General features: G+C 52.0%; 1 protein-coding gene across 13 annotated transcripts in view; it reads left to right on the top strand.

The window, feature by feature from the left end:
• Positions 1-24,351, top strand: part of Epb41l1 (erythrocyte membrane protein band 4.1 like 1) — a 122,406-nt gene that overhangs the window by 82,290 nt on the left and 15,765 nt on the right. For 2 of the 13 annotated variants that reach the window (XM_029472777.1, XM_085832886.1), the window contains 13 exons: positions 687-905; positions 2,832-2,919; positions 3,418-3,570; positions 5,982-6,079; positions 6,304-6,479; positions 7,947-8,095; positions 9,004-9,039; positions 11,186-11,368; positions 14,631-14,729; positions 18,264-20,147; positions 20,641-20,751; positions 21,907-22,311; positions 23,946-24,050. In XM_029472777.1, coding sequence (XP_029328637.1) covers positions 687-905; positions 2,832-2,919; positions 3,418-3,570; positions 5,982-6,079; positions 6,304-6,479; positions 7,947-8,095; positions 9,004-9,039; positions 11,186-11,368; positions 14,631-14,729; positions 18,264-20,147; positions 20,641-20,751; positions 21,907-22,311; positions 23,946-24,050 — 3,706 coding nt within the window. The remainder of the gene's footprint in view (positions 1-686; positions 906-2,831; positions 2,920-3,417; positions 3,571-5,981; positions 6,080-6,303; positions 6,480-7,946; positions 8,096-9,003; positions 9,040-11,185; positions 11,369-14,630; positions 14,730-18,263; positions 20,148-20,640; positions 20,752-21,906; positions 22,312-23,945; positions 24,051-24,351) is intronic. The other 11 variants (XM_085832879.1, XM_085832874.1, XM_085832884.1 and 8 more) reach the window with 11 other exon arrangements.

Raw genomic sequence — 24,351 nt, 5'->3', positions numbered from 1 at the left:
TCTTGCTGTACACAGGAGTGAACAACAAAAAGAGCCTGCCTCACACAAGGGGATAGGCAAGGATCAGCAGCCAAGATTGCTCTCTGGGACTGGAGAGATGGCTCAGCAGTTAAGAATATAATATGTGTTGCTCTTACAGAGTCCAGGTTCAATTCCCAGCACCTACACGGTGGCTCACCTCCATTCATAACTCTAGTGTTAAGGATCTGACATCCTCTTCAGACCTCCTCAGACACTTTGTTCACGTACATACACACAGGCCAAACACTCACTCACATACAGTAAAATGCATAACTCTCAAAAGAGGTTCTGGCTTCCACATGCAGTACATGTGCACTTGCACACATATCTTACACACATACACTAAACAAACCAATCAACCAAACAAATAAACAAAACTACAAGTCATTTTTCTAAGTCCCATTGAGCTTGAAAATGTAGTATAAATCTCATAAATTCTCTTAAAATAGAAAAAAAAATTCCTCAAATTCAGAAATGACCAAAAATGCCGGAAGTCACGTGGCATGTCTCAAAACCTGTTCATAAGGCACTGCCATGAAATACCCGTGTCTGTGGGTGCCACTGTCCCGTGAGCTGACTTTGTTTGGTTCCAGTGGCTCAGCTGTCAGTGTCTGGGTCGCGTGGAGGGGTAGACCATGCCCACCTCTTTCCCTGTCCTTTCCCAGGTACTACCTGTGCCTGCAGCTGAGGGCAGATATTATCACAGGCCGCCTGCCTTGCTCCTTTGTCACGCACGCTCTGCTGGGCTCCTACGCCGTGCAGGCTGAACTGGGTGACTATGATGCCGAGGAACATGTGGGCAACTATGTCAGTGAGCTTCGCTTCGCCCCAAACCAGACCCGGGAGCTGGAGGAGAGGATCATGGAGTTGCATAAGACATACAGGTGAGCGAGCTGGCCCTTCCGGCTGCAGCCCTCGCAGGTTGAAGGGCTAGGCCACAGATGCTGGGGCTGACATATGCCACCTGGCACTGCTCCTAACCTGAGGTGCTCAGGAATAGGTCTCGTCCATGGGGTGGGAATAACTGGAACCATCTGTGTGACGGTAAGTAACCACTTGGATCTTCACTCTTTGAGTTTCTGTGTGGGTCACATTCCCTGTCCTGAGCCTGCGGGGATCGGTTTTTCTGTTACTCGGAGATAAAACAATGGTGGCTTGCCTCTGAGTAAGGGTCCTGGTGCAGAGGTCTGGATAGATATTCTAAAGTTTCAATGCAAATGCCAACCTGACTGTGCCACTTTGTAAGCAGGGGACGTTGACAGGACGTTTCACTTCCCTGTGCTTTGGTGTGTTCATCTGTTCATCTGGTGCTGGTCAGCATGGCCCAGGGAGCTATGAGGGAGGCTACACAGCAGATATTAAAGACACACCACATGTGGGCCGAGTGTTGCACTCCGTCAATTGGGGCATTTGTTTTGTTGATCACGCACTTTGTTGGGTTGTTGATTGCGCACTTCTTGAGTTGTTGATTGGATACTTTGTTCTGGAGTTAGAAGATAATTGGCCAGATGTGTGATTGTCGGCTCATGGCTGAACCTCTGTGAGCTCCGTTCTCACCTATAAATACACAGATTGAGATGGTGTGTATTGCTCAGCTCCGCCGTTGGCATCTGGAACAGCAGAATTCCTCATTCAGGTTCTTTAGCTCCCTCGGGCTGCAGACATTGAAAGCCCATAACACCCCTAAGCAATTGCAACAGTGGGATGGGAGTTCAGTCCACTGCCATTTCTCAGTGCCTGCTCTGCAGAGAATGCCACCTACCCTGGAATCAAACTGATCTATCCGTAGGGTCCTTTTAAGCTGGAAGTGCTTTGGGCTCTAAGCTCAAGGTTGTTCTGAGCACATTCTAAAGGGTACAGTGCCACCCCCACAGGAAAGACTCTCACCCCTATGCTTGGAGGGAGCTGGAGGGCTGTGTGCTGTGAGCTGCATCTGGAGAGGAAGACCATGACCAGATGTGATGTGTTCATCTGTGAGGATGAGCCTGCCAGGGGTGATGGATGCTGGGTCAAAGATGGCAAATAAATGCTCTCAGAGATTTGCATGCCAACGTGGCTGGGTTCATCCTGACTGCATGGAGTCAGTCGTGTTGAGCAGGACATGAATTGCCATGGTCACCTGGACATTGGATGAGGGTGCCCTGCCTGGCATCCGCCGTTCATGCCTGTCCTAGATAGCAAGGTGCCCTGGAGATTTGTAAGAGTCATAGTAATTCATAGACAGACAGATCGATATGAGCTTGCTCAGTGCCAGTCCCTGCAGCAATCATCGTAAGTCTCTGAACTTAAAGCACATCGATGTTTGGCATCCGTGGATCTTACATCGAAGCTCCAAGGTGGACAGGGCAGGGGAAATGGAGGCCAGGGAATGTAAGAGACAGATTTGTCTTTGAAACACGACTCTGGAGCCACACTGCCTAGAGTTAAATCCAGACACTGCTGTTACTTAATAGTGGCGTGTTCTTGGTTATGAGCACTCTCTTCAGAAGTGGGGTCCCAGTCATGAGAAGTGAGCGGCTTTATAAACTTTATACTTAATTTGGTAGAAACAGAGACAAAAATCCCGTCTCCCAGTTTAACCCTTGTCTGCTTCTTGAACAAAACAGATTGGATCTAAGTGTTGGGGAAGACTGGGCTGGTGGACTGAAGTCGAGCTGCTCTCAGTCCTGTCCTGAGAGCAGAGGGAGGGTCTTGGGCAGGGCTCGGCCAGTATCTTTCTGGAATGGCCGGTTCTGATGGTGATGCCTCCAGCTGGTTGGCTGCAGCCTGGGCCTTGGCCCTGGTCCACAATCATCGCTTTCTCTCCTCAGGGGCATGACCCCGGGCGAGGCAGAGATCCACTTCCTGGAGAACGCCAAGAAGCTCTCCATGTATGGAGTTGACCTGCATCACGCTAAGGTACCACCGAGCTCCAGCGAGCCCTCACCTTAGCTGGCTCCCGGGGAACTGTGAACCCTCCAGGGCTGGTGTCTCTACTGTTCTGCCTCCGACTTGGAACCTTTGGGGTTCTCGTTTCTCAAAGTTGATAACCTTCTATTCCTTCAGACCTTTGTCATCTCCCCCTTGGGCTCAATTTCCTCACAAGCCTGTCTGTGCCACCACTAGACTGTGTGCATGTGAGAGACAGACTGAGACCTTAGCTTAGTTTTGTCACGCTGGTGTGTGGCCTATGGCCTGGCATGAGTATGTTCCTAAATGTTTGTTGAGTGGATGAATGATTTGACAGACCAAGTGGCTGAAGAATGGATGGCCGATCAGGTGAGGTGACAGGGGGACAGCTAGGTGACCATGGGGGATACTAGTTGAGGGGTTCCACCTACCCCCAGAGCTCAGGGTGGTGGCGGGCTGCCCCTGCCTGCCTCCGGAACTCCCATTCCATGCTGTTTTCTTGTGCAGGACTCTGAGGGCATCGATATCATGCTAGGTGTCTGTGCCAATGGCCTGCTCATCTACCGGGACCGCCTGAGAATCAACCGCTTTGCCTGGCCCAAGATTCTCAAGATCTCCTACAAGAGAAGTAACTTCTACATCAAGATCCGGCCTGGGGAGGTGAGCCTGGCCCAAAGCTCTCTGTCCTCACTCACCCCCACACTCCAGGGGTGACTGAACTTAATAGAGTGGGCCCCAGCAGCTGGCCTGGGTTTTCCTACCCTGGAAACATGAACGAAGTTCTGGGGCTCATGGAAGATGAGTCTCTTTCCTCCCTGCGTCTCTGGAGACTTCAGACTCTGGATATGTGGCTCCATATTTTATTTGTGTGTGCGCATGTGCACATGTGCTATGGTCCACATGTGGAGGCCAGAGGCCAGAGGCCAGGTCATGTGGACATTTTGCCGTAGTCAGTCTTTTCATTACACCATTATTGGTCCTGGGGATCCGACTCGGATTGTCAGACTGAGTGGCAAGTGCCTTTTATGCTGAGCCATCTTGCCAGCTCTTATCATGTTCTTTCGGGCAACATGTGTGCATGTGAGCATGTATTGTCATACATATACTTCATGAGCAAAATAAAATAACAACCACATAGATTCAGGCTACACGGAAAAATCAGTACATGACTGTGTGCGTGTGCAGATTTGCAGTTCACTGTGCCTGCACACCAAGACACGCACAGGCATGTGACGACACACACAGTATGGACACAGAGGCATGCATCCACACCTCTTCCTCTTTAACTGCACAGCCCCTCAAATGCCCTTTTGAGTCTACTGTTGGACTAACCGTGACCCACCTGGCACCCCTCACCACTGTGCCAGCCACAGCAGCCACTATCTGTCACCAATCAGATCCTGCCAACCACTGCTATCTTCACCCCCTGCACCAACCTTCTGTCATTGTAACAAAATACCTAATGTACTCTGACTATAGAGAAGAAAGATTTGCTTGGGCTCACAGTTGGGGAGGTTTAGTCCGTGTCTGATTAGCCAGTGGCCTTGGGCTCATGGAGCAGCAGCACATTGTGGCAGAGGGGCAGAAAGGGCTAGAACAGCCATGCCAGGGTCATGACAAGAAGTACAGAGACACTGGCATGTGAGGGCATACCCCAGCCTCCTAAATCTTCTTCTTCTTCTTCTTTTTTGGTTTTTCAAGACAGGGTTTCTCTGTATAGCCCTGGCTGTCCTGGAACTCACTTTGTAGACCAGGCTGGCCTCGAACTCAGAAATCCGCCTGCCTCTGCCTCTCAAGTGCTGGGATTAAAGGCATGCGCCACCACCGCCTGGCTAGGCCCCACTTCTTAAAGGCTTCCTACACCTTCCAAGTGCACCACACTGGGCTAAGTGTCTAACACCTTCACCTTTGGGGACATTGAAGATCCCAACTTTAACCCGCCCTGGCCTTCCAGTCTCAGCACAATGTGTCTGGAGAGCGGCCTTTCTCTGCACACTCACCCCAAGCCTGCCCAGCAAATCCTTCCTTCCTCTCATGGCTCTTACCCATATCTGCAGTGATCTCATTGATTTTGTCCTGTGTGTGTGTGTGTGTGTGCATGAGATGAGTGTGTGTATATGTGGTGTGTACAGAAGTATATGTATGTGGTATGTGTGTGATTGTACATGAGTGTGTGTGGTGTGTATATGAGTGTGCATGTGTGTGGTTGTACATGAGTATTTGTATATGTGTATGTGTGTGGTGTATATATGAGTGTGTATAGGTGTGTACATCAGTGTGTGCTGTGTATGGTGTATATATGAGTGTGTAAGGAGTGTGTTATATATATATACACGAGTGTGTGTATGGTGTGTGGTTGTACATGAGTATATATGTGTATGGACGTACATGAGTGTGTGTATGGCTATACATGTGTATGTGTGGTGTGTACATGAGTATATATGTGGTTGTATATACGTGTATGTAATTGTACATGAGTGTGTATGTGTTGTGTGTGGTATGTACATGAGTGTGTGTGTTGTGAGTAGTGTATACATGAGTGTGTGTGGCATGTACATGGATGTGTGTGTGCACGTGTGTGCAGGTGGAGGTACAAGGCTGATGGAGGACGACTCAGTCATCCCTCCACCTTATTCAGTGAGGCAGGGTCTCTCTGCCAAAACCAGTGCTCACCAGTATGGCTGGTCTAGCTGGGCCACTGCTCTGGGACCCTTCCTCTTCCTCTTCTGGGGCTACAATGGCAGGTGATCTGTTGTACCCTCCTGCCTTTCATCTAAGTTCTGGGGACTTGAACTCAGGTCCTCAAGGTCACACGCAAGGCACACACTTCACCCTGTAGCCTTCCCCCCTCCCCTAGCCATGTTTAGTTATTTTGAGGGCTCCTACTCCCGAGAATCTTCTGTGTTGATCCCTCCCATGTCCAGAACAGGACCTGTCATAGAAAAGGGCTAAGTCCACCCTGTGTACATGTGTGAACAAGCCTCTGTCAGAGCTGCCTGAGGAGAGGGTGCGCAGGTGGGCCAGTGTGTGGCCCAGGTCCCACCTCTAACCCACCCTTCTTGGTTTCTCAGTATGAGCAGTTTGAGAGCACCATCGGCTTCAAGCTCCCTAACCACCGCTCAGCCAAGCGGTTGTGGAAGGTCTGCATCGAGCACCACACGTTCTTCCGGTGAGTGGACTGAGGGAGAGGGTAAAAGAGGCCATAACAGTCCAGGGGAGCAGGACGTGGGGTTAGCACAGAGGCAAGCCCCACCTTTCCCTAAGTCTCCCCTTTTGGGACTGTGAAATATTGTAGTTAGTGGGGCACTGGAATGAAGAGCCTACTATTGTCCGACCGTGGGCCTGGAAATACAAGTTTGGTTCCTACCCCTCATCTGCATTACTTTCTTGTAGGCTAGTGTCACCGGAGCCCCCACCCAAGGGCTTTCTGGTGATGGGCTCCAAGTTCCGGTACAGTGGGAGGACGCAGGCCCAGACCCGCCAAGCCAGTGCCCTTATCGACCGGCCCGCCCCCTTCTTTGAACGTTCTTCCAGCAAACGCTATACCATGTCCCGGAGCCTTGATGGAGGTATGGCTCAGGCTGCAGCTGGGGAGAGAGTGGTCCTCGGAGGAGAGGAGGGGCATGGACAGGGCGGGTTCTCCAGAGGAGAGGAGGGGCATGGACAGGGCAGGTTCTCAAGAAGGAGGAGGGGTGTGGACAGGGCGGGTTCTCCAGAGGAGACAGCTGGTGGTAGTAGTTGTGGAGGATGCTCCAAGGTCGTTTGCACCAGACAAGGTGATCCACAAACTCCTAGGCACCATTGCACCTGGGCAGTGCTGGGTCAGGTCTGTCCCACGGGGATGTGACACACACTCTCAGGACTTCTCTGGGTGATAACCTTGTAGAGTTCCAGGTTCTGCCATCTGATTTTCTGGGCCTCTAACCAGGAAGCTCTGCAGCACACAGTTTGGCATTCTACCAGGAGAGTGATGTACATGAAGGCGGGAGGACCTGGTCCGGGCCTGGCCCTTCCCTGCAGGCCCCATTCCTGAGACAGGGCTAAATGGAACTGAGATTTAAGGGAAGGTAGTAACAGAGGCTAGCCCAGAGCTGGGGGACCTATGAGGACCAGAAGCCTGGACTGTAGTCCTGATGAAGGCAGCACTTCTTGTGTTGACTTCCTGAAAGGACACCTACAGAGCCTTCTCCCCTTGGAGCCTCACGTGAGCCTGTCCAGTGGAGGTGGTAATTCCAAGGCTAACCCCAACACAGAGCAGTGCAAATCAAGCCAGGAGTCTCAGAGCAGAGGGAAATCGCCCCAGAAGTTCACCATGGCCAGGGAGATTGGTGTCTATCTCTGATGGAGGCAAACCCCGGGCTATGGTTGTTTCCATGAAGTTTTTTTTTTTTTTCCCAGCCTTTTTTTCTACTAAGACTCAGTCTGCAACATTTTGGGTTGTACACAGGGCTTGGTGCAGTCTTTAAGTCCGTTCTTCCTCTATTCAGAAAGGTATTTTAGAATTGTGGCAAGAGAGATGGACATTAAGGAATCCCTTTGAATTCCTGTTGGTTTAGAGAGAAGGGGAACCATTTGTAAGCTCTGCTGCTGGGTAAAAGCTCGGCTCTCAGCATTGCTAGATAATGATGGATGGAAGGCTCCCTCTGGGCAGGCGCTCTCCTCAGTACTTATATACGTTAGTTTGTTTGGTCCTCACCTCGCCTTTCTGGCATAGATGCTACTTACTGATGAGGAAACTGAGGCCCAGAGGGGTCGTATAACTTACCTACTGTCACACAGCCAGGAAGGGTTGGATTTGAGATGCAACCCCAAACTCTACTGCAATAGAAATTAGGAAGGAGCCCAAGGCTGGGAAGCAGCCTTGTGACTTTCCGGCCCGGCCGTGGACCAGGGTGTGCAGTGGGTTGCTGTGGATTGCAGTAGGGAGGAGTTGTCCTGTTGCTGGTGTGACTAGGCAGTGGCGGGTGGGGCTGGCTTTCTGACTGTGTGTGGGGAGCTGCCTCACACAGTCACTCTGCCACCTCTGCCCACTTTAGCAGAGTTCTCCCGCCCTGCCTCAGTCAGTGAGAATCACGATGCAGGGCCTGATGGTGACAAGCGGGAAGATGACGCCGAGTCAGGGGGACGCCGATCAGAGGCTGAAGAAGGAGAGGTCAGGACACCCACCAAGATCAAGGAGCTGAAGGTAGGAGTCTGCTGGGATGCTGTGTACTCTGAAGCCCCGGGATGATGGGAGGGCGGCTGGGGTCTAAATGCAGCTTTGGCCTTCCAAGTCCCAATTGTATTCAGGCACCCTTGCTGTGGGGCGCACCACGGACAGGACCTGGGCCTTGGACTGTCCTCCTGGGCATGCAGAGTGGGTGGGGGTGGAGGTGGGTGTGCTGACCCCTTTTTGCCCAGTTTCCCTGGGTCTCGGGTGCTAACCTCCTAGGAGTCTCAGACTATCTCTTACTAACTCCTGGTCTCCCTGTTAACTTCTGTCTGGCTCTGTGTCCCCTCCCCTGAGCATGACCAGGTCACCAGAGACCTCCGTGTGGACTATTAATGTGTCCTTACCGGCAGCCTCACCCTCACTGGCAACACCACCCTCACCGTGGACACCCACAGCCCAGCGTGTCTGTGTACATGTTCCTCTAGCCTTAGACTCAGGCACAGACATGATGATGGCGCATTCACATGCACAGGCTTGGCCACACACAAGCTAGGTGTGGCTTCCTTGGCATTGCTGAGCAGTCCTTTTCTGTCATGTAGTTCTGTCATGTGAATACAGGTCCCCTAGACTCACCCTCACTGTTGGAAACAGCAGGAAACCGCAGACACACATCTGCCCATGAATGTGTCTCACCCACGAGGCCTCTAAGTTCCCTGGCCCTTCCTTTGCCTTCCTGGGATAGCTGCCTGCTTCCTGCCCCACAAGTTCCTCTGCCCACCCGTTACCTATGGGCAGCCTAGCAGCTCTCCTGGCCTGTACTGCATGGTGGGACTGGGTGTGAGTGCACAGGACTACTCTGCTGGCTCAGGCTGGAGGTGGTGTCTCTAATCTGTTTGTCCTACTGACCCTGCTGGTTCCTTTCCCTCCCGCTACCCCATCAGCCGGAGCAGGAAACCACGCCAAGACACAAGCAGGAGGTACTGCATGGACCTACCCCTCCCCCCATAGCCATCAGATTCCCATTCCATCTCCCTGGCTCAGGACCCCTACCTTCAGCTTCATGTCTGCCCTCCTTCCACACCCTCTTCCGTTACCTTCCTTTCTGATCACTGCCCTCCCCGTTATGCTCTTGTCTTCAAGTCCCCGGGCAGGTTCTAGGCCCATCCGTGTGCAGTACCTGCCACCCAATGTCCCTTGTCGCTGGGCCTGGTAATCTATGCTTGCCTCCCACCCCACTTGCATCCTCCACCAGTTCTGTGCGTCCACTCCCACCCTTCCTTAGCATCACCTCCTCCCCACACCCCCATCTTCTCTGTGTTCTTTGTATCCCTTGACAACCAGATGTGAGGGTGGGGCCTGGGTGCAGAAGGAGGAGCACCTGCTCGCTCAGACTCCAGCCCTTCCACCCTCCTGAGTGGGCTGCTGGTGCCTCCCTGGAAACCTCCTCTCCTTCTCTCTTCTCACCTTCCTGTTCTCTGCTTCTATCAACTTCACCTTCCACTCCCACCTCTTGTTCCCTTTTGCAGCACCCAGATCTCTCTGGACCCTTCAGTACAAGAGAGGCAATTTATCCTTGCTGAGAGCAGGCCATAGTCAGAGCCTGTCATGGTATCCTGCGATCCGGGCTTCAGCCCAGCTCAACTACCAACTTTGAGTCTTAGAAAGACTTGGTGGGCCCTGATCTCCAGCTACACAATAGGGCAGACATATTACCTGTGACTCCAGCAGTACCTGCCTTATTCTTGTGCCAGGCCTTGACTCTCAGCCTTTAAGCTCTAGGAATCCCAGGACCCAACAGTTGTACTGTTGGGAGCACAACCCACCCCCAAGGCCAGCAGGCCCATTGGGATCATCTGCTATTCAGTGCCACTCACCATTGAGGCCCGTACTCAAGCCCTGGGCAAAGTCCACTGAGTTTGACCTCTCCGACGGACACTGTCTGCGGCCCAGGAGGGAGGGAGGGAGGGAGGGAGGCCTGAGGTCCAAGCAGGTGCCTGGGGGGGATGGCAGAAGCCTTGGTTGGATTGGCTTTCTTCCTGAGAAGGTTTGAGAGCAACTATAGAGATTCTTAGATGCCAGAGCTGAGTCCAGGGGAAGATTCCAGCCTTACCCAAGAGCAAGATTATCTCCCAGGTGGCTCCTCTCAAATAGCCTTACAGATAGCCCCTAGGCTCCCCGCCCACTTCTCTCTGTCCCAGATGATGTCCCAAGCAGATGGCCAGCATGGGCAGCTGTCTGTGGCTCATCCTCCCGGGGTTCAAGCACACTGCTCCATCTGTAACACTGTCATGAACTCGAACACACCGAGCACTCCAGCTCTACCTGACTTATTCGTGTGCTAGGCCTTGAAGCTCACCTCTCTTCTTCCTAGTCTCAAGTTTCTTGCCCCCACAAAAGCTTCACTTCCACCCTAGCTTCCTGGTCTCTCTGACGGTGTCTGACTTCTCCTACTCTTAGAGAGTCAGTACTCAGAAGGCATCCGGAAGGTTCTGGGATAGAGAAGGCAGCAGCTCATGGCAGACAATACTGCATGATCTTTCTCTGACCCTGAGTAAGGGAACGGGGCCCAGTTTTCTAAGTGATCCAGCTTAGGCACATTTTTATCCCATGCCTCCATGGAGCCTGAGCGGTTGAATGGGGGCTCAGCGGAGCCCAGACTGAGCACACTATTAAGTATAGTGATCCCAGTCTTGACCAGAGGTAGGAGCCACGATTCAAGAGGGTTCCGGGAAGCCAGCGAGCCGGTGCGGCTCAGTGAACAGAGCAGGGACACCTCACCTTGGAACACACAGCCTGCTGTGCCTGGATCATAAACAGGAAAGTCTGTGCCTGACTGTCTGTGCTCAGAACACAATGGGTGCTCACCGAGACTTGAGGGCTCAGTGGAGTTAAATGTTCTTGGGTAAGGGAGGCAGGGGAAGAGAGGGCATGACACCATCCAATCACCCCATACCCCTGGTCAGAACACCCCTTGGAGTTCATTGTCTTTTCTTCCTTGACTCCTGGGACTGTTATGAGGGGGACAGTGTAGGGAGGGGTAGTGGAGGGTGGTGGTCCCACTCTTCCGGTGTCTTCTGCCCACAGTAGGTCATCTTATACCTCTCCCTCTTCTCTCATGCCTAGTTCCTGGACAAGCCAGAGGACGTCTTGTTGAAGCACCAGGCCAGCATCAATGAACTCAAGAGGACCCTGAAGGAGCCCAACAGCAAACTGATCCACCGGGATCGAGACTGGGATCGGGAGCGCAGGCTGCCCTCGTCGCCTGCCTCCCCCTCCCCCAAGGGCACCCCGGAGAAAGCTAATGAGGTAGGTACCATGCTGTGGCCCTTGACTTGATGGGACTGTGAGTAAAGAGACACAGAGTTGGGTGGGGCAGGGGCTAAGTATATAAATGTAAATACATTTATCCTCCACACAAATAATGTGTCCCCGAGTTGCTTACAGACATGTGGGATGGGGAGGCAGGTTAGGCTGAGAAAGTCAAACCCACTAACCCCTGGGTCCCATGGACCATCTTAAAACATGAAAAACTCCAAAAAGCGCAGGGTAGCTTGTTTGTGTTCCCCTTCAGTCAAGCAAAGGAAACTGGGGAAAGGGTGCTTGCTAGAAACTTGGGTTCCGAGACCCCCTGTGGGACCCACTGAATCAGAGTTCCAGGGAAACAGCCTTTTAAACATGTGCCCCAGGCAAGTCTCTTGCATACTCAACTTTAAGAATCCTGGAAGCTCTACCCAGGAGCCAGACCCTTGGGGGCTTGCTTATATGAGAGTGCAGGGAGAACACGGGCCCTCTTGGGAGGATCCTCAAGTCTCAGCAAGGTGGTAAGTCCACTGCACAAACCCGACGCTCCTGAGACTGTCTCAGGACCCTGTGTGTCCTGCCTCCAGGGTAGAAATCAGGGGGCTATTTTCTTAATTGAGAAAGATGAAGACAGGCTTTGGGGAAATCTCATATCTATACCCCAAGCTATTGTATCGGCGCTTGTGGAATCCTGGCAGGATTTACCCATTTCAATGTATTCGTCTTCTCGCTCAAGCTGCCGCTCACCAATCACCAGGTTGATCGTGTTCTAGACTTAAGCTCCTGGTTCCTTTACCTGTCGGCTGAGGGCTCTGAGCTTGTTACTTAATCTCTCCAAGGCCCTGTTAGGTGAATAAGGATGTTTACAAAGGTCAGATGAAATAAAGCCCAGAGGGACTGCATGGTGATGTTGCCTGATATGGAAAACTTGGTCTTCCTTATGGAGTCCCAGGACTGTGCCTTGCAGAACTCCAAAGCAAAGCTGGAAGGGCCCTGGGAACCCTCTGTTTAAAGACTGCCTTTTACTGAGATCCAGAGAGACAAAGACCAACTCAGCATGAAAGATGCGTTTGCTGTGTTCCATGAGTCATTGTGTTTGCTTGTCTTTAATTCACAGCTGGCTTGAGGCAAGGCCAGATTGTGTGCAGAACGGGCGAAGAGCCAGCTGTGTACCTGCTTTCTCTCCAGTGCTTTGAAAATTGGTGATGCAGCCATGATTTAATTCATAGAGCGTTTGATTGAACTGGTACCCGCCATGGTCTGAGCTCACCAGATAACAGAGAGCTTTCTTGTGAGACATAAAACTAACCCAGCTGGGATTCCATAGCTGCCAATATCAATATCACACAGTCAGGGTTGCTTTGGGGGCCTTGAAGCCTGATACTCTAGAAAGGAGGCAAGTTTCTGCATCTACTAGCAGAGGTGACAAACTTAAACATTATGACACCGTGTTGTCAACTATGCATGTCTTGATTGACATTTGTAGTTACGCAGGATGCACATGGTCCCCAGGCTGTAGATTGGACCAGCCCCTTTTCTGAGGGCTTCTGAGGTCCCAGCACAACCAAGACTCAGACTGGTACACAGCACTCTCCTCTAGACCGCTCATTCCCTCGGGAAAGACTTGGACAGGGTGACTTCTAACATTCCTGAGATTGGCTAGGTCTTGGCCTGGATGCAACTGAAGTGTGATGGAGAAGCTACCCAAAGGGTGAGATGCCCGCAGAGAAAGAATAGGTAGAATGAATGTTGGTGAGCTAGGACCAGAGTTGAGGGGTGTGCCCCACCTGCTGGTTACAACTGGAACTGCTGACAGAGGGACCGGTTCCAGCCACCACCTCTTTAGCCCTGAAAACTGTAGTCGGTACTCATGAGGAGTACAGGAGCCCACCTTGGAGTTATGGACCATTTAGAGCTGGCCTTTAGGCCCCTTGGCATTTATGGGTTCTTGAGGATTTGCCAAATGGGGAGGAGTCATAGACAAGAACTTCCCTCTGTCTTCCGGTAGGTGATGCTACCTCTGTGAGTCTCGTTGCATAGGTGATCTTAAAGGGGACAGAGTGTCATCCCGTTGGGAGGTCATTGGCAAGGCTACTGAGACAATGAAGGTGGGAGCTCAGTGTCCCCTAAGAAGTGTTGACAGTTACGGGCCACTGCTGAAGGTGACTGGATCCCTGGTCCAATATGGCTCTCTAGAGGACCCTGCAAGGACATGCCACCAGAACTCCCAGAGACATCTCTAAGCTTGTTGGGTCCCACCCAAGCCAAGGGGGAAAGCAGCAGGAACTTGAACTGTTCCCATTGGTCAAACCCACATTGTTTGAAAGCCAATTAAGGGGGGGGGAGCGGCGTGGGTGTGTGTAGCACTGTGCACACCTGTGTGTGTGTAGGGGGGTAGTGGTGTGGGTGTGTGCATTACTGTGCACACCTCTGGGGGGTATCTTCCTTAGTCACTCTCTACTTTTTAAAAATCATCTTTATTTGTGTGTTTATCTGCAGTGTGTGTATGTATGTATGTTTGTGTGTGTATGTGTGTATGCAGTGCATGTGTCTGTGTGGGGTATGTATGGCGGTCAGAGAACAACTTTGCGGAGTCTCTCCTTGGTCCCTGGGGCCCTGGGGATTGAACTTTGGTTTTCAGACTTGGCAACAGCACTGTCACCCATTGAACCATCTCACCAGCTCCTCTACTTTATTTTTTGAGATAAGCCTCTCATGGAAGGCAGAGCTCACTGATTCAACTAAGCTGGCTGGCCAGTGAGCTCCGGGCATCTGCCTGGCTCCTTCTCCCCAGAGCTGGGACCACACCTGGCTTTTTTTCATAGGTGCTGGGGATCTGGACCCAAATCCTCCTGCCTGTCTGAGGATTTTACTAATTATGGCATCTCCTCAGCTGCTCAAAGACAACTTTAAAAAAATATGACTGTGACCCCCGCTATAAGTTCGAATCATAGCCTAAGCCATGACACCTCCGGCAGGCTTGAAGTCAGAGTCTAATGATGGTATTCTAAACTCCCTCAAGTGTTAGTGAGAATGGGGTTCTGGCCAGAAGGCACAGGATTGCCTTGCTGTTGTTATGTCTTTCCCTCAGAATGGCTCCTTCCTGACTGACCCTATGAACTAACATGATAATATGGGGTTTACAAAGCTGGACTATTTACAGACTATGTGTGTCTCTCCTGCTCTCTCTCTCTCTCGCTCTCTCTCTCTCTCTCTCTCTCTCTCTCTCTCTCTCTCTCCTTTGCCTCTGGCCTGGCCTCCCCTGCAGGCCCAGAGGATCCAGGCCACTTCTCAGCAGGACTTGGTACCTGGAACAGCAGCGGGCTTGGAAGTGTTCACTCAGAAAAGCCTCGCAGCGTCTCCTGAGGTTACTGTCTTCACTTTCCCACACCCTTGCCCCTGGGCCTCCAGCCCATCCCTGTCTACCCTCCAGGATCTTAAGAAAACCCTTTCCCCGGGGTTGTGGGGAACAGGCCAGACTGCCGTGGAGAGGATAGCAAAGGTGGTCCACATTGTCCCTGTCTTATAAGTGGCAAGTGTCCCCACCCCAGGGATCCACGAAGGGCCAGCCCCTCCCTCATCCGTAATGTACCAGTAAGGACAGGATTGCAGCTACGCCCAGAAGACAGAAAAACTGGTTCCCTCTAGTTTCAAGGGGGCAAAGGCATGATCCTCTCTGGATGCAGGCTCTAACTAGCATTAAGTTTGGGATTAGGTATCTTGACCCTTGACCGTGTCTTGCCCTGAGCTCTTGTCTGTGTTTAGAAGCCTGGTTATAGTCTATGGGTTAGGGCACAGTCTCCTTCTTTCCTCTCCTTCCAGCCATCTAAACTCATCGGACATTGGTCTGAGTCTCCAGGAAGGCAAAAGTAGATGTCTTCCTTCCAAAAGCATCCTTGAGTTTGTAGAGAGGCAAGCCTTCTAAGTGAGGAGGGCATTGCTTCTGGGTCCGGATGAGCACCAGGTCAAAGGCTCTTGGGGTTTTCCATGGCCCTGTGTGGATGCTGGGTATGGATCCCCACATCCCATAATCTGTTGGCCTTGGGAGTCTACTGATAGGAAAACATCCTTCATGTAGCCTCTGTGCCCCATCTGTCGGTGTGGCTTCTGAGGAGGATATAGATGCTATTCCTTCCACAGAGAAAACTTCTGTAGCAGACGTGAGTTTGCTGTGAATGTAGGAAGGAGATGAGCAAGCTCCAGACAAGGGAGAATACAGCCTGCAACTCTCCCTGAAGTCTTCTTCATGTAAAAATAAAAACAAACCACTCAGTGCTGTCTCCTGAGAGCAGTGAGACAGGAGGCAGCAGCATCCCAGCATTAGGGACGTGGAGATGTCCTGGTGTCGGGAGATGCTCTTAGAAACAAGGACAGTAGGGTATAGGGGACTTTCGGGATAGCATTTGAAATGTATATAAAGAAAATATTTAATAAAAAATAAAATAAGGAAAAAAAAAGAAACAAGGACAGTGCCTTGTGGGGTCTGAGCCAAGTGTGCACCTTTCTCCAGTGATCTGCCACATCAGCCTTACTGTCTCATCTACAGTCATCAGGACCTTCCTGCCTTCCTCCCCCCTCCCCCACCCCTTCCCTCTGTCTTATCCCTACTTCCACAGGGCCTTCCCATGTTTCCCTGGCTGGACTCAAATGTGTGGTCCTCCTGCTTTGGGCTCCCAAGTGCTGAGCATGAAGTTTTCTGTCCTTCCGACTGAAGTCTGTCTTGATCAGGGCTTCTTCTTGCTATCTATTGGCCATGGACTCTGCAGCCTCCCTGAGGCTGTCCCTCGAGGAATTGAACACCTCCTCTCTGCCCGTCTTCTAACAGCTTCTCCTAGGATGCAGGTTCTAGAGAGCCCCCTTCCTGGACTTCTTCTGACACCAGATGTAATTGAGAATTCCAGGTGGGGCCGGAACAGCTAGGAGTCAGTGGAGCTGCCCTCTGGGGTTTCTTCTTCTTCATCATGACGTAGACTTGATCCCTTCTTCACTCCTGTGGCTGGAGCAGAGGCAGCTCCATTAGATGGCATGGGGCACTCTAAGCAAGGCTCTGGAGAACCAGGGACTCTGGAGAGAATACATGGAGGTTGGCCCATCTGTGGAGATCCTAATGTTGTACCATCTTGTGACTTGGACCAGATGTAGCTTGACTAGTGCACTGGTGCCAGCCAAGTTGTCCTTTCTTTTAGTAAATCATGCCCCACCCCCATCAGTCCTTAACTGTTGCTTTTTTTTTAGCATCGGAGCTCTTGTTTCCTCCTTCAGCACTCCTGTGTGATCTGCAAATGCCTTCACTGGGAGCCTTGGTATCCCTCTCTACAAAAGGTTGCCAACTGGAGTAAATTTAATTATGTAGATGAAGGAAGGGCTGGCACTGCTTGGCATCTAATAACTAAGCAAGGACATGTGCTTCCCTTGTCTGCCTCTAGAATCCTTCCCGGCTGCGCCAGCTCCCACCACACACCCTGTTGCTCATCTGGCCTGTTTGCTGGTTGGATTTGGAATGGGAATATTCCAAAAGCGGCCTCTTTGGCCAGCTGTGACCACCATCTCTCGGCTGATAATATTAGATGCTGAAATGGAAGCAGCTGACAGAACTTGTTTCCCGAGGAGATGAGACAGGTCCTTACCTCTGCAGGCTGGCAGAACAGGTAGAGACACCTGGAACCACATCTCAGAAAGCTGTACCAGACCGAGTCTGGACCTCCCCTCCCTTTGATCTTTCTTATTGTTAAGATTCTCTTAATGAGGTCAGACTCCCTGACCTGGGGAAAATACAATGTTCCCTCGATCCATCCGACTCCATCGGACCATGTGGGCGTGGCAGGCCCATGTGGGCGTGGCAGGCTCATCACCAAGTCACAGCCTTAAAAGGAACCCTGTTTCCAGAAGGGGTTTCCGGCTTACCTCATCTGGGAGGCAGTCTTGGGACGGTGGGAGACCGTCTTGGGTTCTGGGGTTCATAACTAGGTGGCCGAGAGTTGTTTTCCTCCCCTCTGCCTAGATTCGGAAGTTGATTTCCAGGTCTGTGTTGTGAAGGCATTAAGTGAAGGCTGTGACTTCAGGCCTTGGGGCTGTGCAGGACTACAGCGCCCCAGGGCTGCTCTCTGTTTGCATTTTGCATTTGTTAGATGGACCTCGATGAGGTTTTGTGGGGAGAAAGGATTTTGTGGTCCCAAGAGGAAAATCCCAATGGTCTTAAGGCTCTGGTAATCAAGAAGCAAACTGTCATTGTCCCTAGACTGGAGGGAATGGATGATAGAGGACTGTTCTGTAAAACCCAACAGTGCCACCCTATCTCTTCAGCACTCCAATCCTGTCTGTGCCTCTTCCCTTCCGTGGTATGATCTGGACCGTTCTTTTCTGTTTTCCATGGGCTTTTGTCAGAGCTCTCCAAGGATTGGTCTTAAAATTGTTTCTTTTGGGCCGAACCTCGGAATGTTCAAGCTGTTTAAGTCATTGCTTCAACGGTGCCTTCTCTAGACTTGTTTTCCCCTGGATGGAGATGACACTGGGTGTCTGTAGAGCTCTTTCACCTCAGTATCCAGAGATTCCTTGTGGTGTAGGTGCCTTCCCCTCTGACAGTGGCAAGGATTCAGTTACAAAAGGCAGAGGCCTGGCCTGTGTGGATAGATCTCTCCCTTTTCCCATTGTTCCTAGGGAGGGCACAAGACCCCATCCCACTTTCTCAGGTTGGAATCAGTGATTGAAGAGGGTCTTAATAGAAAAAGGAATTTTGACAATAATAATGGGCTTTGTCACCTCTTTCTGTCCCTGGCCAGTTCGGGGGACACAGCATCAGACCCTTTGTTGGTAGATTGGTCCCTTTTTACAGAGGGGAGAGGCCATCCCTTCAGGTGTCTGCTATTTCACGTTAACTCTTCTTGCTCCAATTGAAACACAGGGCTCAGAGCATTGGGTATTGATAGAAAGAGTGTACACTAGGCCGGAAGACCTTGGCCTCCTCACAGTGCCTGCCACACAGTGGGAAGAAAGTGGATCAAGCCTCACCGAGATCCTCGCTGATGGGAGACTCTCCAAGGTAGACATTCTGGTGGACAAGTTCAAAGTTGAAGTGGCCACAGAAGAAACCGTGAGAGCCCGAAGAACGAGTACTCAGCAGCAAGGGAAAATGATTGCAAGTCCAGAAGGCTCTGAGACAATGAGAGAGGAAGATGCGTGCCTCAGGGGGGGTCCTAGAGATGCTACTCAGGCTGCAGGCTACACATCAACAGACAAGCTCAAGATCAGGAACCACCAAGTCTCAAATGGTCAAACAGAGAGCCACGTAGAATTGAACAAGGGGCTGGAGAGGCCCCAGACCTGGGGAAAACTGACAGGTGCAGGGGTTGGGCCAGTGCAGGGAGAGGTTCTTTCTCCTGCATCAGACAAAGGGGGACTCCAGTCCTTCCTGTTGGATCCAGCGCAAACAGAAGCCAGAGCTGACTCAAGTGACGAGACTGACACCTCCTTCGCAGAGAGGAGCTTCTGTCTGAACTATGGAGAGAAAGACTCTGAGGACCCCCTTCTTGCCCCATCTTCAGGGGACAGAGAAGAGCACCTGGATGCCCCTCCTGGAGATGGGACCTGGCTGGAGCTGGCTGGGGCGCACACAGAGAACTGGGAGCCGAAGTCCTCAGACCCAAGGGCTTCTGCCCCGGGTTCCAGCCAGAATAAAGATGAAGCCCATATGGCTTCCTCAGCAGAAGAAGCCTGGTCCCCCAGGGACCGTGGAAGACCTGATGATCTGCAGGGATCAGCTGTCTGTCAGACTCTGGAAGAGGGCTGGGAAAACACACAAGGGCTGGAAGGAGAGTTGGCCTACCCAGTGGCCGGTGTAGCAGAAGACGAGGCCCCCACGAGTATATATTGGATGGGAAAGATGGAGAAAAGATCCCCGGCAAGCTGGAAGAAGAACCCCCCTGGGGGAGGAGGAGGAGGAGGAGGAGGAGGAAGGGTGCACCTAGATGCTCAGGCGTGTGCCCTTCTGAGGACCATCCCTCCCTGTGTTAGGAAGCCAGTCAGTCCAGACCAAGCCAGCTTCCTGCCTAAAGAGAAGGGGGCAGTTTCCACTCATGCAGTAGAACCTGAGACAGAGGACAGGGAGGCAGTCACGCCCCTGCCAGCCTCCTCTGGTCACACTGAGGTCCTGGCAGCCACTTCTCTAAGCCCAGTCCCTCCTAGGTCAGGGGAGTCTTCGGGGTCCAGGGGTTTCGTTAGAGATCAGTCCCCCGTGATTCTTAAGTATATCCATCTCCCTGAAGAGAGTCCAGTGCACAAGGACCCGCAAGGTGAGCGCAAAGCACCTCCAGTGGCCAGCAAGAAGCCCAGAGTTGTCCCTGAAGGAACCGAGGGGCCTGCTCTCCTGGGGATGGTGTTCCCTTCAGGAAAGCTGGAGACTTCACTCCAGGATAGGGACCAAGGAGGTTCCCAGGAAGATGTTAGCAAGACCTCAGTGGCTAACAAAATTCGGATATTTGAGACGCATGGAGTGGAGCCTTGCAGAGCCAGTCAGGGTGAAGTGAGGACCCCTCCACATGAGCCACCTTCGGAAGCGTCCCCAGGACAGGTGGAGGAGCACAGTAAGCCTCGGGACTTGGGCTTTGTCCAACTCCAGCCTCCTGGGGACTTGGCCAGCCCCAAAGTTACCTGTTCTTCTGTCATGCCTCTGGCTACCCAGCACTGTGGCGAGGGGACCCCAACTACCTCCCACCAGGAAAGATGCACAGACCCAGAGCTCATGTCCCCCGACTCAGGCTGTGAAACCACGCTGGAGGAAGCTACTGGGGTAACTGGCCACGTGAGCCCTGCACCCACTAAGTTCCCCTTTGTGGAGGCTGAGCGCATGCTCCGTGGCACCTTAGAAGCATGCCTCAGCGGCCCTCGCCATTCCTGCAATGACACTGCTTGGTCATCCTTAGAAGGTCTCCTCCTACATGGGCCTGAGATAGCCCAGGCTGAGAGATGGAGTCATCTGCTCAGCCCTTGTTAGCGCGTTAGAGTCCCCAGGCTTTGCTGAGACCTATGTATGTTCAGAGGATCGCACAGTGGCCGCAGAGAAGGAGCTGCCAGCAGCAGCAGATTACATACCTGCTTTGCCTTGCCCCTCCCACCTGCTGGACTCCTCCTGTCATGCTTGGCTTATCCAGTGGTCATACTCCACCCTTTCCCACCCCTGAATCCCACCTTGTAGAAGCTGACAGTTCAGAGGTCTCCTCCACTCTGCTTCCCTCTCCACCTTCCTTCTACCTCCTTAAGACTAACTGTCTTCTCTAATCCAGAGCAAAGCCGGAGATGCGGGCGGGGAAGACAAGAACTCCTTCGGCCGCTTAGCGCCAAGCACCCCTGGGAAGGGGGGGCATCTGAGATTCGCCAGCCCTCCGGGCCCTCAGGTCTCTGCAGTCCCTCTGTGCCCGATGACTTGGTCATCTTCATCCAACCAGGATGCGCCGTTCCCTAGGTTCCCACCTGCCCTAGTAGCAAACCCCCTTGCAGCTGTTCACACTCTGGCTTGTCCGCAATATATTCCTCACACCTCTCAACCTTCTAGAACCTGGCCACATGACGGCTGGTTAACAAGCGAATCTCTGAAGCGTACTGAAACAAGTTCTTTCTAAATATGTTGTGGGTGTTAGAATTGGTCTCAAAAAAAAAAAAAAAAAAAAAGAAAGAAAGAAAAAAAGAAAAGAAAAAAGAAAGTCACAAACCAAGCCCAAAAAACAAACAAACAAAAAAACAAAAACAAACAAACAAACAAAATGCACGTGTGGTGTTTAATCCCTGACAGGCCAGTTGAGAGGTATGTATTTAGGATACAGTTTGCTGGTTCCCCTTGGGTGTTCCCTTGGCCTGCCGTTGTCAATTACACTGATGTGAACAGAACTTCCTCTCAGTGGTTACCATGGAGTTCAAGGCGGCACTGGTGTGACTTCCAGGAAGCTGGAGTCCAGAGGTCCTGGATCAGTTTTTCTTCTTCCCCTGGATGGTGCTGCCCCTCCCCCAGAGACTCAGTGCAATTGACAGGCTGCTGGCTTCTTCTGTGTTCCTCTAGCTTCCAGCCCCAGCCTCTCTGCCTCCTCTCCCAGGTTCCCCTGAATCCCTGGCCTTCTTCCTCAGTTTGTCTCTCAATGCCGCCTGCACGGATAGGCCTGTGGTCCAGGCCTCCATCCCTGCCTTTATGCTGCTTCTGACAGGCTTTTGGATCCTAGCCTTGGAGGGGGCCTCCTGTCCAGAACTCGCTGGAAGGATGCTAGCTTTGTACTGCTTTGGCATCCATGTAAGACCCTCCAAAGAGCATCCCCACTCTCAAGAAGGTTTCGTTGTGTTTTGTTTTGTTTTGTTTTGTTTTGTTTTGTTTTGTTTTGTTTTGTTTTGTTTTGTGTTCGATTCCAAGGAAACCTTTCTGGGGTGTTTTTCCGTTTCCTGACTTGTTCTTCCACTTGAGAACATCATCACAACCTTGAGATGTCCTCTGGCATTCACCATCTTGACCTCTCTCTCTCCCCACTCCACATCCCCATCCCCCCCCCGATTTTATCCGGCCATAGAGAGCAGGGCTGAGGGAGGGAGAGGAGAAAGTCAAACCACCACGCCCACGTGCCCCAGAGAGCGACACGGGAGATGAGGACCAGGACCAGGAGAGGGACGCCGTATTCCTGAAGGACAACCACCTGGCCATTGAACGCAAGTGCTCCAGCATTACGGTCAGCTCCACGTCCAGCCTGGAGGCTGAGGTGGACTTCACGGTTATTGGTGACTACCATGGCGGCGCCTTTGAAGACTTCTCCCGAAGCCTCCCTGAGCTTGATCGGGATAAAAGTGACTCTGAGACAGAGGGCCTGGTGTTCGCCCGGGATCTCAAAGGGCCCTCCAGCCAAGAGGATGAATCTGGGGGTCTCGAGGACAGCCCGGATCGAGGGGCCTGTTCCACTCCAGAAATGCCCCAGTTTGAGGTACAGTGGAGCTTCACAGAGATCCGGGCACTGCATGTTCAGAGGGCTCTGGGCCATGAGTAAGGAGAGCAGCCATCAGCTGCAGCCTGAAGCTCTGTCTGGTGTTGCATGACTGCCCCTCGTAGAACAGCATGGTTCTGCAACGCATGTCTGCTGTGTCGGTTCACCACTTACAGGTGCTCCGTGGCATTTTTAACCCCGTGACCCCCATCACTTGCTGAGGTCAAGTGATGATTTACTGCCTCCTTGATCCCCCTGAACTGTGCTGCATGGCACCTGGAAAGAGCATGTGTCCGTGGACTCCTGAGCCTCCTACAGTTGGTCTGAACACTGAGTGGTTTTTCTTGATGCAGGCCAGGGCTCATTTTACCAGGGTCTGGAGAAGGGGCAGTTATTTAAATTCACCAGGTCCTGAGATGTTAGGGCTGGCAGTGGACACTCCAGGAGAAGAAAAGACACAACCTCTGGAGAGGACGCAGGGCCAGCGTCTGAGCTTCTCTGCTTTGTGGCTCCCTTAGTAGAGCTGCACAGAGGAGTCTCAGAAACTCCCCCTTGCCCTTTACCCTAGCTGATCCTCGCCCCACCCCCACCCCTACCCCCAGACAGTGAACACCAGCTTATTCGTGCTGGGATCCTACCCCATGCTGTACCCTCTAGGTGGAAGGCTTCTTCTCCCTTTCCGTGCCTCACCGTGATCCAGGACAGCTCACGCACCTCTCTGCGTGCTTTTCTGGCTACCTGGGAGGCAGTACTAGCCCTACCGCATCCTGCTCTTCCCTGTCACGCTTTGGCTCTAACATTTCCAACACAGTCAGGGCAATGGCTGGTTGCTCTGCCCTTCTCCTACCAGGTCTTAGCTGTTCTAAGGTACACTTGGCACCAAGGGACAATAAACGAATGAGCAGCTAGATACCAGGATTCTGGAAGAATCTCTCCTTTCTCCCTCTTCCTTCCAACTACATGAAAAGCTAGATCCATTTATTAGACCTACAGTGTGTAAAGCCGTGAACTAGGCCGGAGAGACAAGTCAATAGAAGCTGATCATTTAGCTTGAGACACCTAGAATACGGTTTGTAAACGGGTGGCCTTGGGCCACATCCAGCCAACTGATGTGTTTTCTCTGGCTTTAATTTTTAAAATTACATTGTGTTTTTTTATATCATAAAAAATATACCAGAGAAAAGCCAACCATGCAGAGGCAACGATAAACCCACACCTGAATGGAATCCCCCATGCTTTCCATATCTTTCGGCCAGGTAGCCTTCTCGCCTGTTCCCATCTGTTGCCTGGCCCCTGGATAATTCCATGTGTGTAGTTCTTCCTCTGAGCAGCAGTTTGCACGAAGTGACTAACAGGTGTAGGCGACGTGTGTAAGGAGAACGCTGAGCATCGAGTTTAACCACACCAATACAGCCTTAAAAGACATGCAGCCCTGAAGCATGGGGTCAGGCCCTCCTCACGCAGTCAGTGGCCTTGGCGCTCTCTTTGGGTCCTTTCTCAGTGACACCAACCATGCCTTTACATACTTTTCCGTGGGGTTGGGAGAGAGCTTTTTCCTCCTGCATCCCTGTTGTCTGTGAAGAGGAATTGTGTCTAGGCTTGAGTTTTCACGTGTCCCCTTTATGTTCCTGTAGTCTGTGAAAGCAGAAACCATGACCGTCAGCAGCCTGGCTATCAGGAAGAAGATTGAGCCAGAGGCCATGCTGCAAAGCAGAGTCTCCGCTGCAGACAGCACCCAGGTAACCTGTGCCCCTACTGTAACCTGACGCAGGGACCGGCCATTTGAGCATAGGGTCCTCACTGAAGTGGCCAAGCCCTTTGGTCAACCTTTTCCTTCCCTTCATCCTCCCTGAAGTCAGAGATGGAACAGGGAAAAACCATGCTTTCCCATCTGTAAATGGGGTGATGTTGCCTCCCCCCTCTTTCTGGGGGTGTTCAGTGCTCATGGCTAGCAGTTTAGAGGCATGGCTTTCAGGCTGCTTGATACGTGTGGAGAGGTTCTTTCCAAGGTAGCTTGGGGGAGAGAAAAGGAGACCTCTC

This window comes from Mus caroli, unplaced genomic scaffold (genome assembly GCF_978045245.1).
Source record: "Mus caroli unplaced genomic scaffold, Mus_caroli_1 scaffold_2, whole genome shotgun sequence".
In the NCBI taxonomy this organism is placed as follows: Eukaryota; Metazoa; Chordata; class Mammalia; order Rodentia; family Muridae; genus Mus; species Mus caroli.
The sequence above is the reverse complement of the archived record's forward strand: the minus strand, read 5'-3'. Positions and strand labels throughout refer to the sequence as shown.